Source organism: Cnephaeus nilssonii (assembly GCF_951640355.1).
Source record: "Cnephaeus nilssonii genome assembly, chromosome: 13".
Lineage (NCBI taxonomy): Eukaryota > Metazoa > Chordata > Mammalia > Chiroptera > Vespertilionidae > Cnephaeus > Cnephaeus nilssonii.
This window is the reverse complement of record NC_137084.1, coordinates 1,376,036-1,390,808: the sequence shown is the minus strand read 5'-3', so window position 1 is coordinate 1,390,808 and position 14,773 is coordinate 1,376,036. Positions and strand designations below refer to the sequence as shown.

The following is a 14,773-nucleotide window of genomic DNA, read 5'->3' as shown; positions in this document are numbered from 1 at the left end:
GACCCCTCTTCCCATGGCCTGCGCGGCCGGTCCAAGATGGGACCACAGCTCCGAGCGGAGAGGGATGGGGGGTCGGGGCGCGGCTCTCCTGTCCTCCATCCCCCGGGGCCCCCCCAAACCCGCACCACGTGAGCCACAGTTTCAGGTGCGCTGGCTTATGTCCCGCCTCCTGGCCCCCGGCGATTGGCCAAAAGCCACCCCATCTGGGCCAATCATGGATGGGCATTCCTTTACCAGTCCTGATTGGCCCTCGCAGGTCACATGACCAGCGGCTGCCGCGCCATTTATGATTGAGCTATTCGGTACACGTGACCAGCGCCCATTGCCGGTCATGATTGGTCCATTCGGGCACGTGACGGGCGGGCCCAGCGTCCTCTGCGCGTCCTCCGCGCCTGCGCGCTGGGCTGTTGGGACGGGCACGGCTGTGCCCGCGGGTGGCACGGGGTCCCCCGGGGAGGCGGCCCTGGCTGGGCTGAGTGGTCGGTGAGCAGTGGCGGGGCCGAGGCTGTGTGAGGTCCCTGGGCGCCCCGTGTTCTGACCCCTCAGCCCCTGCCAGAGGCCACCTGGGGCCCCCGAGGAGGGCGGAGGCCTCGCCCACGCGGACGGATGGCAGAAGGGCGCCTTGTTCCAGAAGCTGCGTTACCGGGACACCCAGCTCTGGGAGGACCACAGCCCCCCCTGTGCGAGCCCCCGTCCTCCCAGCGCCCCGGGCGTGTCCATGAGGCTGTGCCCTCGAGGGAGTGGCTGGGACGGTGGAGCCGGGCATCTGCCCAGGCCACGGCCGCCTGGGAGGGGCTGGGACGCGCCTCTGGCCCCACCGGGAACCACCACCCCCGGGCGCTGCCACCCTCCCCCTGGGCACGCCTGGTTCCGCTCCAGCAGCTCGGCTGGGTGGGCTCTGGGGCGTGTAGCTCTAGACCCGTGGTCGGCAAGCTCGTTAGTCAGCAGAGCCAAACATCAACAGGACGACGATTGAAATTTCTTTTGAGAGCCGAAAACCGACTTCTGCGCATGGGCCACGAAGTTTCATTCGCACTGTACTGCGCGCCCGCACGTGGTATTTTGTGGAAGAGCCACATTCAAGGGGCCGAGGAGCCGCATGTGGCTCGCGGGCCGCGGTTTGCCGACCACGGCTCTAGACCAAGGCGCCCGGTGTGTTTCCTTATTTTCTGTGACTCCTCGCCCAGGACATGCTTTTAGGAAAGAGTGGGCGGGAGGAACATGGATGTGAGAGAGAAACATCCATCGGTGGCCCTCCCTGCACGCCCCACCTGGGATCAAACCCGTGACCTTATTGGGTGTGAGATGGCGCTCCAGCCAACAGGGCCACCGGCCAGGGTGAGGAGGCGCCTGGCTCCATGGAGGGCAGGGATGGGACAGGAGACAGGACCCATGCAGGGCAGGCAGTGCCCGGAAGGAGCTCCTGGAGACGCGGCCCAGGACCGGGGTGGGGTGGGGGAGAAGCTGCAGGACCGCGGGGCTGCAGTGGGGGGAGGCGGTCGGTGGTGAGGGGTCTCACAGGGTCAGGGCGGAGCGGCTGCCTCTGCCCGCGGAGCCTGTACCCAGGACACAGCGGTGCGTGCAGTGGGCAGAGCTCCTGAGGTTGGGGATCGTCGGTAAGCACGTCGACCCGCCAATGTGAGGGACTGGTCAGTGCCACCGGCAGAAAGCGGGGCGATGGGGGGTGGGACTGTGCTGAGTCTCCTCTGAGCCTGGTGGTCCAGGAAGCCATGCAGACAAAGGGGAGAACATTCCAGATAGCAGGAGGCGCAGGCAGGGAGGAGGCCCTGAGGCGGGAAATGGCTGGAGCAAGGTGGGCAAAGAGGGAAAAGCTTGGACAACTGGGCGAGGGTCCGAGTGGCCAGCTGAGGAGGCCGGGTCACGGCAGACGTGGCCTTAGGTGGCTGCCTCGGAGCCACGGGGCCTGCTGCACGCTGGGTCCAGCGCCGTCTTTGCGTGGCCTCCCCGCCCCACCAGTCCTCCAGGCGGCCACGGGGAAAAGCAGGCCCCGGAGCTGGGGCGGGAGGGGCTGGGCTGCCCGAGAGCCTGCGGGATTGAAGGTCGCGGGCTCCGCAGGCCTGTCCCTGCCAGGCCCGTGTGGGCACGCTGATAAACGCGCGCTCGGAGGCGGGCTTGTTATTTTTAGCTGCCCAGATGGGGCTCCCCCGCCCCGGGCTCTGTGGGAACTTGGGAGCCGAGAGCCTCGTGTCCAGACTCACTGGCAGCTCCCGCCTCATTCACTCGCTGGGCCTTTGTTCTCGCCCGAGGGTGAGCGTGAGGGGAGGAGGGGCTGCCCGGTTCTTAGAAATACAAATGTGTGACAGGTCTGGTTTGCCTCCAGGAGGAACCGGATGAATCTATACACCTTTTAATCAGAGTTGGCATTATCTTGAGAGAGCCTCAAAAATATATATTTTTATTGATTTCAGAGAGGCAGGGAGAGGGGGGAGAGATGTGACATCAGTGATGAGAGAGAATCACGGATCGGCTGCCTCCTGCACGCCCCCCACTGGGGATGGAGCCCGAAACCCAGGCATGTGCCCTGACCAGGAATTGAATGGTGACCTCCTGGGTCATAGGTCAATATGCCACCACTGAGCCACACCGGCCGGGCTTACATCGCTTTTTTTTTTTTCTCAGAGGAAGAGACAGACTGTGTATTGCCACTCCTTTAACTTATAAAAAATGGAAATAGTTCTGGGATGAGTGGCCTCAATCACTAAAAACAAACCTTTTATTTTTAACAAAACGGGAAGGATCAGCACTGCTGACCTCCATCAGCGTTGCCAACAAAACCACTGGGGGGCGACACAGCACCAGGAAGCGAGGTCGGAGAGCCGCCTCCGGGCTCAGAGCTCTCTTCCGTGGAAATTCTCAAACACGCTCGTGTTTTAACTGAGGGAAGCGCTGAGAGCGGGGTGGTAGCGGCACTTTTAATGGAAAACTACTTGATAACGCAATCTTATGTCAACGTTCTTTTTATTTTTTAATGCCGGTGACTGTGGCCCACAGCTTGAGGCTGAGCCCGGCTCCAGAGCCACGTCCAGGTCCCCGGACATGTCATTTCTCGAATCGCTTCCCGCTTGGCGCTGCGCATCGCTGTCGGCGTCCCAGTCCCGAGAGAAGGCACTGTGGCCGGGGCATCGGCCACGTCGGTACATTGAAGACACGGCTCCCCTCCGTGGCACATACAGCATTTGGGTACAACATGGTTTTATGCAGGGCAGGTTCAAAACACCCAAGGCACACACTTTTTTTTCCTGTTTTTGTTTGTTTGTTTCTGCGTTTAATCAAAGGCTTATGTTAAAGTTTCAGAGTTGCTATTGACACAGAATTCCCGAGTAGAAGCAGTGGACAGTGACTGCTGTGGATTTCAACATGAAACGGTAGAGACTGTGGCGTGTAGAAACAAGTTACAGGAATAATAACGAAACAGAACCACCGAGACAGCGAGGATTAAAAATGGGAGGGAGCAGATCTGCCGAAGTCCGAGAAGCCAGTTCGGAAGTTACCCGACTCCCCAGCAAGCCTGGCAGCACCGTGTCCACGCAGCTGCCGCCGTCACCTCGCCACGCGGGATCCTCACCCGCGTGGGCGTGTCCATGGATATCGACACCTTGGAAACGACGTTCCAGCTCATTGGTTACTAAAATGCCTCCAAGTACAAGTGAAAGGAAGTCTCCCAGTAACCCTCCCTCTTCACAAGACCAATGGGTGCTTGGCCAGGCGAGGCCGGGGAGCCTTCGGGAAGCTGGGGGGAGACCTGGGGGAGCGCTGAGGCAGGAGGACGCTGACAACAGGTCGGAGGAATCGGACTCTGAGCACAGAGAGGGGCGGCGGCGGCTCACATGGAGAAGGTGCCCCAACAGAAGCAACGGGACCCAAGACGGGTTTTCGCGGTGAGGCCGGGAGGAGGCGCCCTGCTGAGGCTGACGACCCCTCCCGGCAGTGGGAGGGCCCGCCGTCCTCCTGGCTCAGCTCTGCCCCAGCCTTCGTGCACGCTTGCTTACCAAATCCTGGCCGGCTTGACGCCAACCGGAGAGGCCGCCCGTTCCGCCAGCCGCCTGGCCGGACAGCAAGGGGACAGGCTGTGGGTGTGGGGGGGCTTGTGCCCCAGGGGAAGGTGCAAACCTGGCTCGTCCCCGACACCCCTGCTTCCCTCCAGCACGGGAGGAAGCAGGCGCCCGCCGCCCCGTGCCAGCAGTGCCCACAGGCGCCCGTCGATGCCTACGCGGCTCTGAACTGAGAACGGTCCCGTCCGCCTGCGGAGGACTCGGTAAGGAAACGGGAACACGCGGACTCGCTGGAGGAGCGCTAAGTGGTCGGAGGCCAGGTGGCTGTGATGGTCAGATAGCCTACGCTGGGCGAGCCTGGCCACTTCTGGTGAACTCAGACAGTCATCGCTGTTTGCAATCAGACCACGACCTTAGTGCAATAGTATGTTTATTTTTACAGTCATTTGGTTGCCATACAAGAGATGGGAGGGTTGGGAGAAAGTGCAAATGACAGGGGCTTGTCTGTCTTTGTTTTTAATAAAGTCTAAAAAGAATAAAAGCACAAAAGTAACAGCGACATAGAGAATGTGAACACATTATACAAAGTGTAGTGTGAAACAGATTCATCTCTAAAAAACAAAAAAATTGGTTAATGGGGAAAAAAGATCAGTATTTGTGGTCCCCACAAAAAATGTCCTTGCCAGATCCCCCGGGCAGTGCTTGCTTGCTCAGAAACTCAGGGGAGAGTCACCATTTTATTAACGGAAGTACCACAAATAGCTCACTGTGATATGTAGGGTTCGGCAAACCAAGTCACCCCGAGTCACCTCTGTAGTGTATGAATCAACTGAAAGTGTGCGGGTGCCCTGGGGTGGGGCCTGGCGGGGCTACAAAATTTACATCTCGAGGTTTGGTTCTGTGTACACAATATTACAGAAACTAGGCATGTAAATGCGATTTATTTAAATTACAGTATATAACAAAAGTTGATCTTGAAACCTGGGATAGTGTCCACATGATCCTGTGTGAGCAGTTTGACGTGGGTTCCGCCGTGGAGCAGGGCCTGGCCCCGCCATGTCCGGGGAGGACAGGGGGCGGCGGTTCGGACGAGGGGCTATTGCTGGAGCAAGATCACTGAGTGGAGCGGAGCGAGAGGTGGGTTCATTTTGGCAAGAAGGGCCCTTGTGGGTCAGCGCAGGTCCCGACGGGTCCTGTCACTCTGCTAGAACGAGACAGGGCGACAGTAAGCGGTTCCCTCGCTCTTCAGCCTCATCCGCGGCTTCTTGGGAGGGGCAGGGGGTGCACGGCAAGCTCTCACACAACCCACGTTCCGTGACCCACAGCCACCGCGTCGGACGCCTCCTCCCGCCCGGCCTGGCATTGGCCGTGGCACTGAGCAGAGGTGTCGCAGACGCAAAGGAAAGCAGAGCCACGGAGCAGTGAGCTGACGGGACGTGGCGGCGTCGCCGGATGGAAGACGGGAATGGCCAAACCAGTTGCTATGCTTCCAGAACTATGGCGGCCTCGCGGGCCACCCTGCGTCTGGGCTTGAAATTCTGGAGAATGGAAAGCACGTGGACAGAAAGCGCCTTGACGTTCCACCGACTTCGGGTTGGGGCGGAGGTGGGCCTGCAGGAGGTCCAAACCCGGCTTCCCGTTCAGTGCCTGTGGCTGGAAATGGGTGTGTGTGTGTGTGTGCATGTGTGTGCGCGTGTGTTGAGAAATTGCTGCATTGTGAACTGTAACCACTTTTGAAGAAATGATTGTCCTTTGATGACGAAGTTCTAGCAGATAGAAATGTAACACAGCTCAGCTGGTTCCGATGCATCCAGAGAAGCTGGAGTGGAAAAGGTCTCCTTGGGTGACGATTCCACAGCAGTAGCGTCATTAATCACAGACGTGGTTCTTGAACCCTCGAGCACGGAGCCAGCACAAAGGCTGCGCGGGAGGCCAGCCACGGTGGTTTCTTAAAATATTGTGCTTATGAGCTATCTGTACAACTAAACTCGCAGTGAAGAATTTAAACCGCTAAATGTTACGTGTTCGTGCTATAGCTGTTCCAGATCTAGTGAGACGCTTGGTTGTGAGCGTAAAGAAAGAAAGAGGAAATTGTGTTTTTATAATTGGAGATGGGCGAGGCTAGTTCTGAAATCATAACAAAAGCCCCAAACCTGACATCCGAGCTCCTTCCGAACGTGGGAGAATGTGCTGAAGCCTGACTGGTGACCTCCCTTGGCAAACAGAGGTGTCGTCACAGGGGAGGGAGCTCCGGGGGGAGGGGGCAGGGCTCAGGACAGCCCGGCCAGGAGGCGACGGGCATCCTGGGACCTCCCTGCTTCATACCCTCACCCTGCAGCCCACCCTGTCTCCCCCGGGCCCGGCCACACCCTCCGGGCCTCGAACACTGTGGTCCTATTAAGACAAGCTGGTGGGGGTCCTGGACACGCAGGGAAGGGGGAGGCCCGACGTGCCACCCGCTCAGGCCGCAGAGGACGGAGGGCGCTCCGCCTGCCCAGCACATGGCCGACATTCACCTCGCATCTCGTCCCGCACGTCAGGGCGGGTGCTCACCGCTCTGCCCGGGCAGAATCCCACCCTCTCCGTGAAAAAGCCTGAGGCAGAGCAGCCCTCCGCACGGCGGCCCTCCTCGGCACCGTGGCTTTGTGCTTTGACTGACGCCGTGTGACGTGTCGGGCCACTTTGGAATCATGCGAGTGGATTGGCAGAAAGAAAGAAAGAAAGCGAAGCACAGCTCACGATCCCGGTCCACCCGCTGCCGGACCTCTCGGCCAAGGAGCCCCGCCCACGTCGCGGGAGGCGGGAGGCGGCTGGAAGAGGCTTCTCTACCTCTCCTGTCCACACGGGGCCCCGAAAGACTCGTCTGGCCACCGCACGGCGAGCGAAGCACAGGAGAGAGGAGCGAGCGAGCACGGAGCCGCAGGAGGGCGTGCGGCCTGGGGTGCGCCCAGCAGGCGGCCGGAGGTATCTGGAGCACGTGGGGAAGAGCCGGGCCCGCGGGACGGGGCCACCCTCTCGGCCCTGCAGGCGAGGCCGTGTGCGCGTCGCCCTCTGGGTTAGAAAACTCCCTCCCGTGCCCCTTGGTGGACACACAGCCCAGCAAACCCGCAGGGAGCGCTGGGAGCCCCGCCCGCATTTCTTTGGGTGCCAGGAGACCAGCCCGGGGAGAGGGGCGCTCAGACCCCGCCCGCCGTGGGAGCCCATCTCTACTTCTAACGGAGTCTGCGGGGCCCGCGCAGCCGCCCTTATCTGTCCAGCAGCTGCTTCAAGGCCCGCTCTATGTTCATGCGGTGCCCGACCCGCGTCACCCCCAGGTCGATGAGGTCCTCCTTCTGCAGGTTGGGCAGGTGGCTGCCGTCGATCTCGTTGTCCAGGAAGGTCTCCTTGTGCTCGCCCAGGTTCAGGCTCTCCAGCCAGTCGGCCACGTCGGGCTTGGTCCACAGGTGCACGGGCTTCGTGGTGAAAGGCTTACTCGAGAGGGGCGGCTGCAGGACCGAGGGGGACGGCGACCGGCTGCGCCCCGCGGGGCTCAGGCCGAACAGGTCCCCGGCCGGGGGCTGGCTCGGGAGGCTGAAGACCTCGGAGAGCGTGGGGGAAGGGGACGCGACCGCGGCGGGGAGCGGAGCGGGCAGGATGTCTCTGCTCATCTCCGTGGGCGAGACCACGGGGCTCGGGGCACGTCTGGTTCCTGAGGTCCTGCTGTCGTAGTCGGGGGGCCGGCTCTGCAGGGTGATGGGCTGCGAGGTCCCGGGGCGGACAGTGAAGGTGACCGTCGTGCTCCGTGTCCCTGAGACGGTGCTCATGACCTCTGGGCTTCTGAAACAGCAACAAGAGAGGGCGCGTCACAGCCAGGTCCCCGCGGGCCAGCCGGCGGCCAGGAGGGGGCGGCAGACACCCAGGCACACGCGAGCATCGAGCCGGAGCCGCACTGGCAGCGAGCCCGGGGAGCCCGGGGTTTGCCATGCCGGCGTCGGGCAGGGGGACAGAGCAGGAGGCCGAGTCGGAGGACACACCAACCACACGGGCAGCCGCCCCCCCCCCCCCGGGCTGGGGACTGGACGGGTGTCTGCTGGGTGAGCATGCGGGGCAGAGGGGCCAGCCGGCCAGGACGAAGCCTGCCCTCTGGGAGGTGGTGACGCGGGCACTGCTGAGGGGACAGGCCGGCCTCAGCACAGCAAACAGGAGGAGCACCCTCTCAGCTGCCGGCCAGGCCTTCGCGTTCTTACATTTTTCTTCGATCTCAGAGAGGAAGGGAGGAGAGGGAGAGAGAAACATCCATGACGAGAGAGAATCATGGCCCGGCTGCCTCCTGCACGCCCACACTGGGGATCGAGCCCACAACCGGGCCTGTGCCCTGACCGGGAATCGAACTCTGACCTCCTGGTTCCCGGGCCGATGCTCACACCCGCCGACAGGACAGGCCTTCAGAGCACGTGGGAGCCCACCGCTACTCGGGGGCACTCAGGGCTGAAGGGCTTCGGGGTCTGCTGTTCTCTGCTCCAGGACGAGGCCCACTCCGGTTCCAGCCGGGGCCACAGCTCAGAAGGGGGGGACAGGGGGTGCGTGGGACGCCCTTCCCGATGGCCTCCCCTCCTGTCCTCAGCTCGGGGACACCTGTGCGGGGAGGCTCACATGTCCCATGTTGACAGGGGTGAGCTCAGACGCTGAATAAAACCAGGGGTCCGTGCAGAGCCACTGCCTCGGAGGGGGTCCGCGCTGCTGACGGCCGCGGCCTCGGGGACACGCGGCGGGCTCACTCGCTCGGGGGAGCAGTGCCTCGAAGGGACACTGGCGCTCCCTCTCGCGGTGACTGTGCGGTGACCGGGCCAGGGACCCTGAGTGGCAGCGGCTGCTCAGAACCCGGCGGCACCGACCCGTGGGGTCTCTGAGCCAGCGGACGGGTGTCGGCGCCCTCGTTCCTGTGCAGCACCCCAACTCTCCGGGGCGCGTTCTCACAGGAGGCCCTGAGGGCCGTGTGGTCAGAGCAGAGAGAAGGCTCCACACGCAGGAGGGACAGCACACACAGGCGGGGGCACCGCAGGCACTTACTTCCGCTCAGCACGACCCTCTTCTGCCAACGCCCGTCCCGGAGCAAATGGAAACGACAAAGCGCAGGGGCTGAGACACGCGGCATCGGCCGGTAAGGGCGCCGCTCCGAGGCGGGAGGGAGGCAGGGCGCCACGCCGACCGGAGCGTCCACGCCACTCCCTCCCGCCACGCCGACCGGAGCGTCCACGCCACTCCCTCCCGCCACGCCGACCGGAGCGTCCACGCCACTCCCTCCCGCCACGCCGACCGGAGCGTCCACGCCACTCCCTCCCGCCACGCCGACCGGAGCGTCCACGCCACTCCCTCCCGCCACGCCGACCGGAGCGGGGGGGGGGGGGGCAGTCCGCCCAGGATGGCGCCCCTTCCGTCCTCGGACGGGGCCTCCACCACCTGCCCTGTCGGTCCGGGGCCACGGGACGGACGGACACCACCCAGGAGAACGCTACGCAGGACAAGCCCCGTTGGAGCGGGGCCCCGCCGGACGCGCCCGAGAACCAGCTAGTCCCCGGCCTGGGGCTGAGCTGCTGGGGAGGCCGAGCCAGCACGGCTGGTGGGAGGGTCCGCCCAGCCCCGAAGACGCTCCCCAGCGACGGCCGAGCCCAGTGAGGCTGCCTGGCCGGCCTCCTCGGCCGCTTGATTTACTCAGGTTCATGGCGCCCACGTTCTCCACCGCATCCGCTGGTTACTGAGATGCTGTTGCTAGGCAACCCCTGGGTTCCTGGGAGGAACACACGGGACCGCTGCCGATTTAGAACAGACACCCGCCCGCTCTTGGACGATCACCCCGTCCTGCCTCTTAAATCAAACCCAAGTGGAAACACGAGAAGTAAAACGAAAGCCGAGCTAACGGACACTGAGACCCGCCATCCATCAGCCAGTGCGGGCCGGCAGGGGCTGGCATTCAAGCGGCTTTCCCGCGTTCCCGGTTCAGTTAGGCCTCCAACAGGGATCGCATGTGGGCCGGAGGCCGCTGGGTTCCCACGCGCGTCCGCCCACCGTCCCTCAGGGAGGGAGCTGGGCCGCGCTTCTGTGAGGCCGCCTCTCCCAGGTCAAAGGGCACTTGTTTCCCAACTGCACCGCGTCTCCACGGGTGGGGCCCTGACCAGACAGAAGGGGGGGGCACCAAGCCTCACGCCTCTCGCTCGCTCCACGCGGGGTGTCTCTGTGCTGAGGCAGCCCCCCCAGGTGCCCACGCCTCTGAGCACCGTGAGGGGCCTGGCCCGCCCTCCGTGCTCCATAAGGGACACGAATGAGCGGTGGATGGAAAGGAAGCTCACATCCCCGATCAGGAGGCTGTGCCCTGACCCGGAGCCAGAGCGGGGGCACGTGGGGGCAGGTCCATGCGGAGCAAGAAGGTGCTCACCCCGTCACTTGCCGAGGGGCCCTGCCACCCAGACTCGGGGCAGAGAAGGCAGGAGCCCCGCGGGACACTGGCCGTCAAGGGTGACATGCTCAGGACTAGACGAGCCTCCGGAGGCCTGTCCACGGGGAAGCAGGGAAGGCGGAGCCCAGGCCCCTCTGATCCAGGTTCCTCCACGGGCGTCACTTAACCTTCCCGTCGACCCGGGAGGTGATGGGCCACGTGGCGCCGAGGCTGCCAAGACCCGCGAGCAGCGTGTCCTCGGGGCCGAGCTCATTTCGTAAAAAAGCTCAAACTGGTTAATTTTAAAGTGAACAGGCCCTCGGGATTGTACACGGAGCGCGCACAGCTGGCGGTCCGGCCGGGGGAGGGGCCTCGGAGCCAGCGGGCCAGAGCGGCCTGTGCTCGGCCTGCGGGACTGGGACCCGTGGCCACTCCGCTCCCCAAGCCCATCTGCGCCTCCGGGAGGCGAAGGCCAGTCTCGGGGAGCCCAGAAAAGCGCTGGGTGACCTGGAGGGGCTCCTGAGGGGCCAGCAGACGCCACCCTCTGGATGGGAGCCCGGAGGACCCCACGCTCCCAGGGCCCGACACGCAGTGCAGAGAGGCGACCTTCCACGCCTGCAGCGCACAGGCAGGCTCCCCTCCTTACGGACGCCTGGCGCCCCGGGCCGCGGCCGGAGGGTTGGGTCAGGAGGTGGGAGTCGGGCAAGCCGGCTGGTCCTTGCCTGGACCCCAGGCGGCCTGGACCCGAGCGCCGGGCAGCTGCCGGGAGGTCCTCGCGCCCGCCTTGCTGCCGCCCTTCCCGGCCTCCGGCCCCTCCGACGTCCTTCCGATCTGAAGCGCGTCCCGGCCTCCGTGTCCACGTTCCGTGCCTCACTCTCCCGTGTTTCGGGTCCGCTCAGGCGTGTCCTCCCTCCGCCCCAGGTCAGCCCCGCGGTCCTGGCTGCTCGGCAGCACCTGGCGCACTCGGGGTGCGTCCTGCCACGTCGTCCGCGCCCCCTCGAGAGCAACGCGCCCACGGGAGGGCGGGCGCGGGGCACCCTGGGAGGCGGGCGCGGGGCAGGCACTGGAGAGGCGACCAGTAATCGCCTCAGGAACGACTAGTGGCTGGACCCGCCCCTCAGAGCCTGGCCGCCTCCCCGCCCCTCGGCCACAGCCCTCCCTGCCGGGCCCGCGAGCACCCCGGGACTCGGGCTGCGAACTCGCGGTGGCGGAGGGGGACGGGGGTCAGGAAACAGCAAGCCTCGGGGGAGGCGGTGGGAACCCCGTGCCCATGGCCTGAGGGCACCGTCCCCGCGGCCCATGTCGCCGGCCCGGCCCGCGCTGTCGCAGACCCCACGGCGGCCTCTGGGCTGAGCTCCCGGGAGGCCCGCGGGGAACCGGGGTGGCTCTGGGCTCGGCCGGGCCGCACGCCCTGCTGCGGGAGGAGCCGACGCGCTGGGCAGCTGGCCGGGCTCCAGCCCGGGAGTGACTGCCCAGGCCGAGGGGCGCCCACACCTCCAGGCCTCGGGGGACACCGTGGGCAGCAGAGACGCGTCCCCGCTCGGAACGCAGCCGAGGTTCCCGCCGCTCAGCGAGCAAACGACCGTGCGCAGCTCTAAGGACCGCCCCCCGCCATCGAACCTCGCACTGGACCGGGGTTTGCACCACTGCTCTCGTTTCCCGGGAACTCACTCTCCCCCGGAGCCGCCCTCCACCGCCCCCACGCTCTTCCCTTCGAAGCGTCCGGAAGCAGCGGAGCCGCGACCCCAGGCCCCGGAGAGGCTCAGGTGTGCGGGGTGCGGCCTGTTTGCAAAAGGGACGCAACACCGGGGTGAGGGCCGCTGCCTCCCAGCCTCAGCCGCTTGCCCAGGGGCCTCCACCCCCACGGATCCTGGTCCGAGGCCTATGGCTGCAGCCCGTGTCCACGTAGGCTTTGCCTGGCGAGGTCACCCGCCAAATGCCCGGTTTAGCCCCGAGTCAATGGCCTTCCTGGTCCTCGGCCTCCGGTCCTGGTCCAGTTATGGGCACTGGCCGGGGGCTGGAAGGAGTGGGAGGGAGCCAGCGCTGGCGGCCACCTGGTGACCAGCCTTGCTTCTGATCAGCCACCAGGTAACGAGAGAAGCCCTCGGCCACTCGGGGATTTGCCCTGCGATCTGGTCTGGTGCTGTCCTTCCAGCCGAGCACCGGCGAGGGCCTGCGCCCTCTGGCCTGCGGCCTGCTCGGGCGCCCTGAGCACGATGCCAGTGTCGGGGAGCCTGCCTAGAGGCCCGCGCTGCTCCTCCTGTGAGTGAGCCTGCTTGTGACAGGACCGACCGGGGGTGGCCCCACGGCTGCTCTTAGGAAACCAGACAGGACCGGCCGGCTGACGTCACGCAGGGGCCCAGCACCTGGGACTGCAGGCAGGAACCCGATTCCTGTGCTGCTCGGAGACCCTCTCCATGGCCCAGATCAGGGAAGGAGCAGAGACAGAGAGAAACCCAAAAGCCCTGGATAGGCCCTGGACCCCCTCTCAGGGGAACGGGCTCAGCCCTAGAGCCACCCGTCGGCATCTGCATATTCAAATGTCGTTAACGAGGGAAGGGCCATCCTCATCTGCATATTCAAATGTCGTTAACGAGGGAAGGGCCATCCTCATCTGCATATTCAAATGCCGTTAACGAGGGAAGGGCCATCCTCATCTGCATATTCAAATGCCGTTAACGAGGGAAGGGCCATCCTCATCTGCATATTCAAATGCCGTTAACGAGGGAAGGGCCATCCTCATCTGCATATTCAAATGTCGTTAACGAGGGAAGGGCCATCCTCATCTGCATATTCAAATGCCGTTAACGAGGGAAGGGCCATCCTCATCTGCATATTCAAATGCCGTTAACGAGGGAAGGGCCATCCTCATCTGCATATTCAAATGCCGTTAACGAGGGAAGGGCCATCCTCATCTGCATATTCAAATGCCGTCAACGAGGGAAGGGCCACCCTCATCTGCATATTCAAATGCCGTCAACGAGGGAAGGGCCATCCTCATCTGCATATTCAAATGCCGTTAACGAGGGAAGGGCCATCCTCATCTGCATATTCAAATGTCGTTAACGAGGAAGGGCCGGTCAGGAAGCCTTGGCCCAGTCCCGGCTCTGCCTCCAGCTGGCCACGCACATGGACAAGCCACTCAGCTTCTGTGGCTCCCGAGCCCGAGGCGGTGGGAACCACCCCAAGTCTCCTGAAAAATGGGGTGTGGCCTGTGGGCCCTTCTCCCACCCCAGCTCCCCCTCCCTCCCTGCGGGAATATAGCGAAAGCCAGTGGTAAGTGCGCTGCGGGCCCTGGGAGCCTGGCCAGCCCCTCGGCCAAGGAACCGCCTACAAGGAACTGTTCTCAGATGTGAGCGCGGACTGCACGGCCAGCGTCCTGCTGTCACAGCCGTGGCGCGAGCACGCCCACCCTGCGTGCGTCTGCCGTTTCCTGTGCGACCCTGTCTCCGGAGAGCCTGCGTGGCGGGGACGTGCCTGTCCTGCTGAACCGCGTCCTTCGCAGCCAGTCGTCCGGCTGATTTCTCTGGAATCCGACAGTGACACGCACCTTTCCGGACCTCGGCCCACTGCGGAACACGGATGTGGAGCAGCTGCCCCTGCGCCCAGCTCGGGGAGATCAGTCCTGGGTGAACGCCCCTTGTGACGCGTGGAACGCTTAAAGCGTCTTAACTGTACGCCACATTGTCGCTGACAAAGAACTACGTGCACAACGAGAAAGGACGAGCTACGCTCGCCAGTTTTCAAGATTTCCTCCCGACGCCTGTGTGCATGGCAGTTGCAGGTGTGTATGTACCTAATCCACCGGAGACGGGGACGGTAACGACTCCTCCCCCGCGGCGGCACTGCTGGGCGGCAGTTAGCGGCTGGTGTCCCACCGGGAGGTGGCGGTGTGGGCGAGCTTCCCTCCGCCCAGCCGGCCAGTCCACACGCCCCCAAGAGTCCGGGGGGCCATCGAGGAGCTGCCTCCCCTCCGCCCGGAGAGCGAGCGCCGGGAGTTGTGGCATTCGGCCCGCACCTCCAGACCCAGCCGTGGCGCGATGCCCCGATTCACGGCCTTGGCCTTCGCTGTCGGCCTGGAACGCCGCCCGGCAGGGGTGCGGAGAGAGACTTCGTCAGTCGCGTGATGAACCTGAGCGCACACACCAGCCGGGGAAACAGAACGCCGCCCCCAGGGACCGCGAAACAGCGTGTGCCGCGGGGAAGACGGCCGGGGACCTGGAGGACCGACGGGGCACCGCGTGCCTGAGAACAACCCGGAAGCTGCAGGCGGCCGAGGGGCTGTTCTGGGCAGGCGCCTCGGCAGGGCCTGCTGGCCGGGTGTGGGAAGGACCCCTCGTCCTCTACA

The 14,773-nt window shown here is 64.3% G+C and overlaps 1 protein-coding gene across 8 annotated transcripts in view; it reads right to left on the bottom strand.

Annotated features, from left to right (window-relative positions):
• Positions 1 to 4,485: 4,485 nt before the first annotated feature.
• SHANK2 (SH3 and multiple ankyrin repeat domains 2) overlaps positions 4,486 to 14,773 on the bottom strand; it is a 180,652-nt gene continuing 170,364 nt past the window's right edge. For 7 of the 8 annotated variants that reach the window (XM_079787026.1, XM_079787028.1, XM_079787027.1 and 4 more), the window contains one exon: positions 4,486 to 7,829. In XM_079787026.1, the coding sequence (XP_079643152.1) occupies positions 7,259 to 7,829 (571 nt within the window). In that variant the 3' untranslated portion in view covers positions 4,486 to 7,258. The remainder of the gene's footprint in view (positions 7,830 to 14,773) is intronic. The other variant, XM_079787032.1, reaches the window with a different exon arrangement.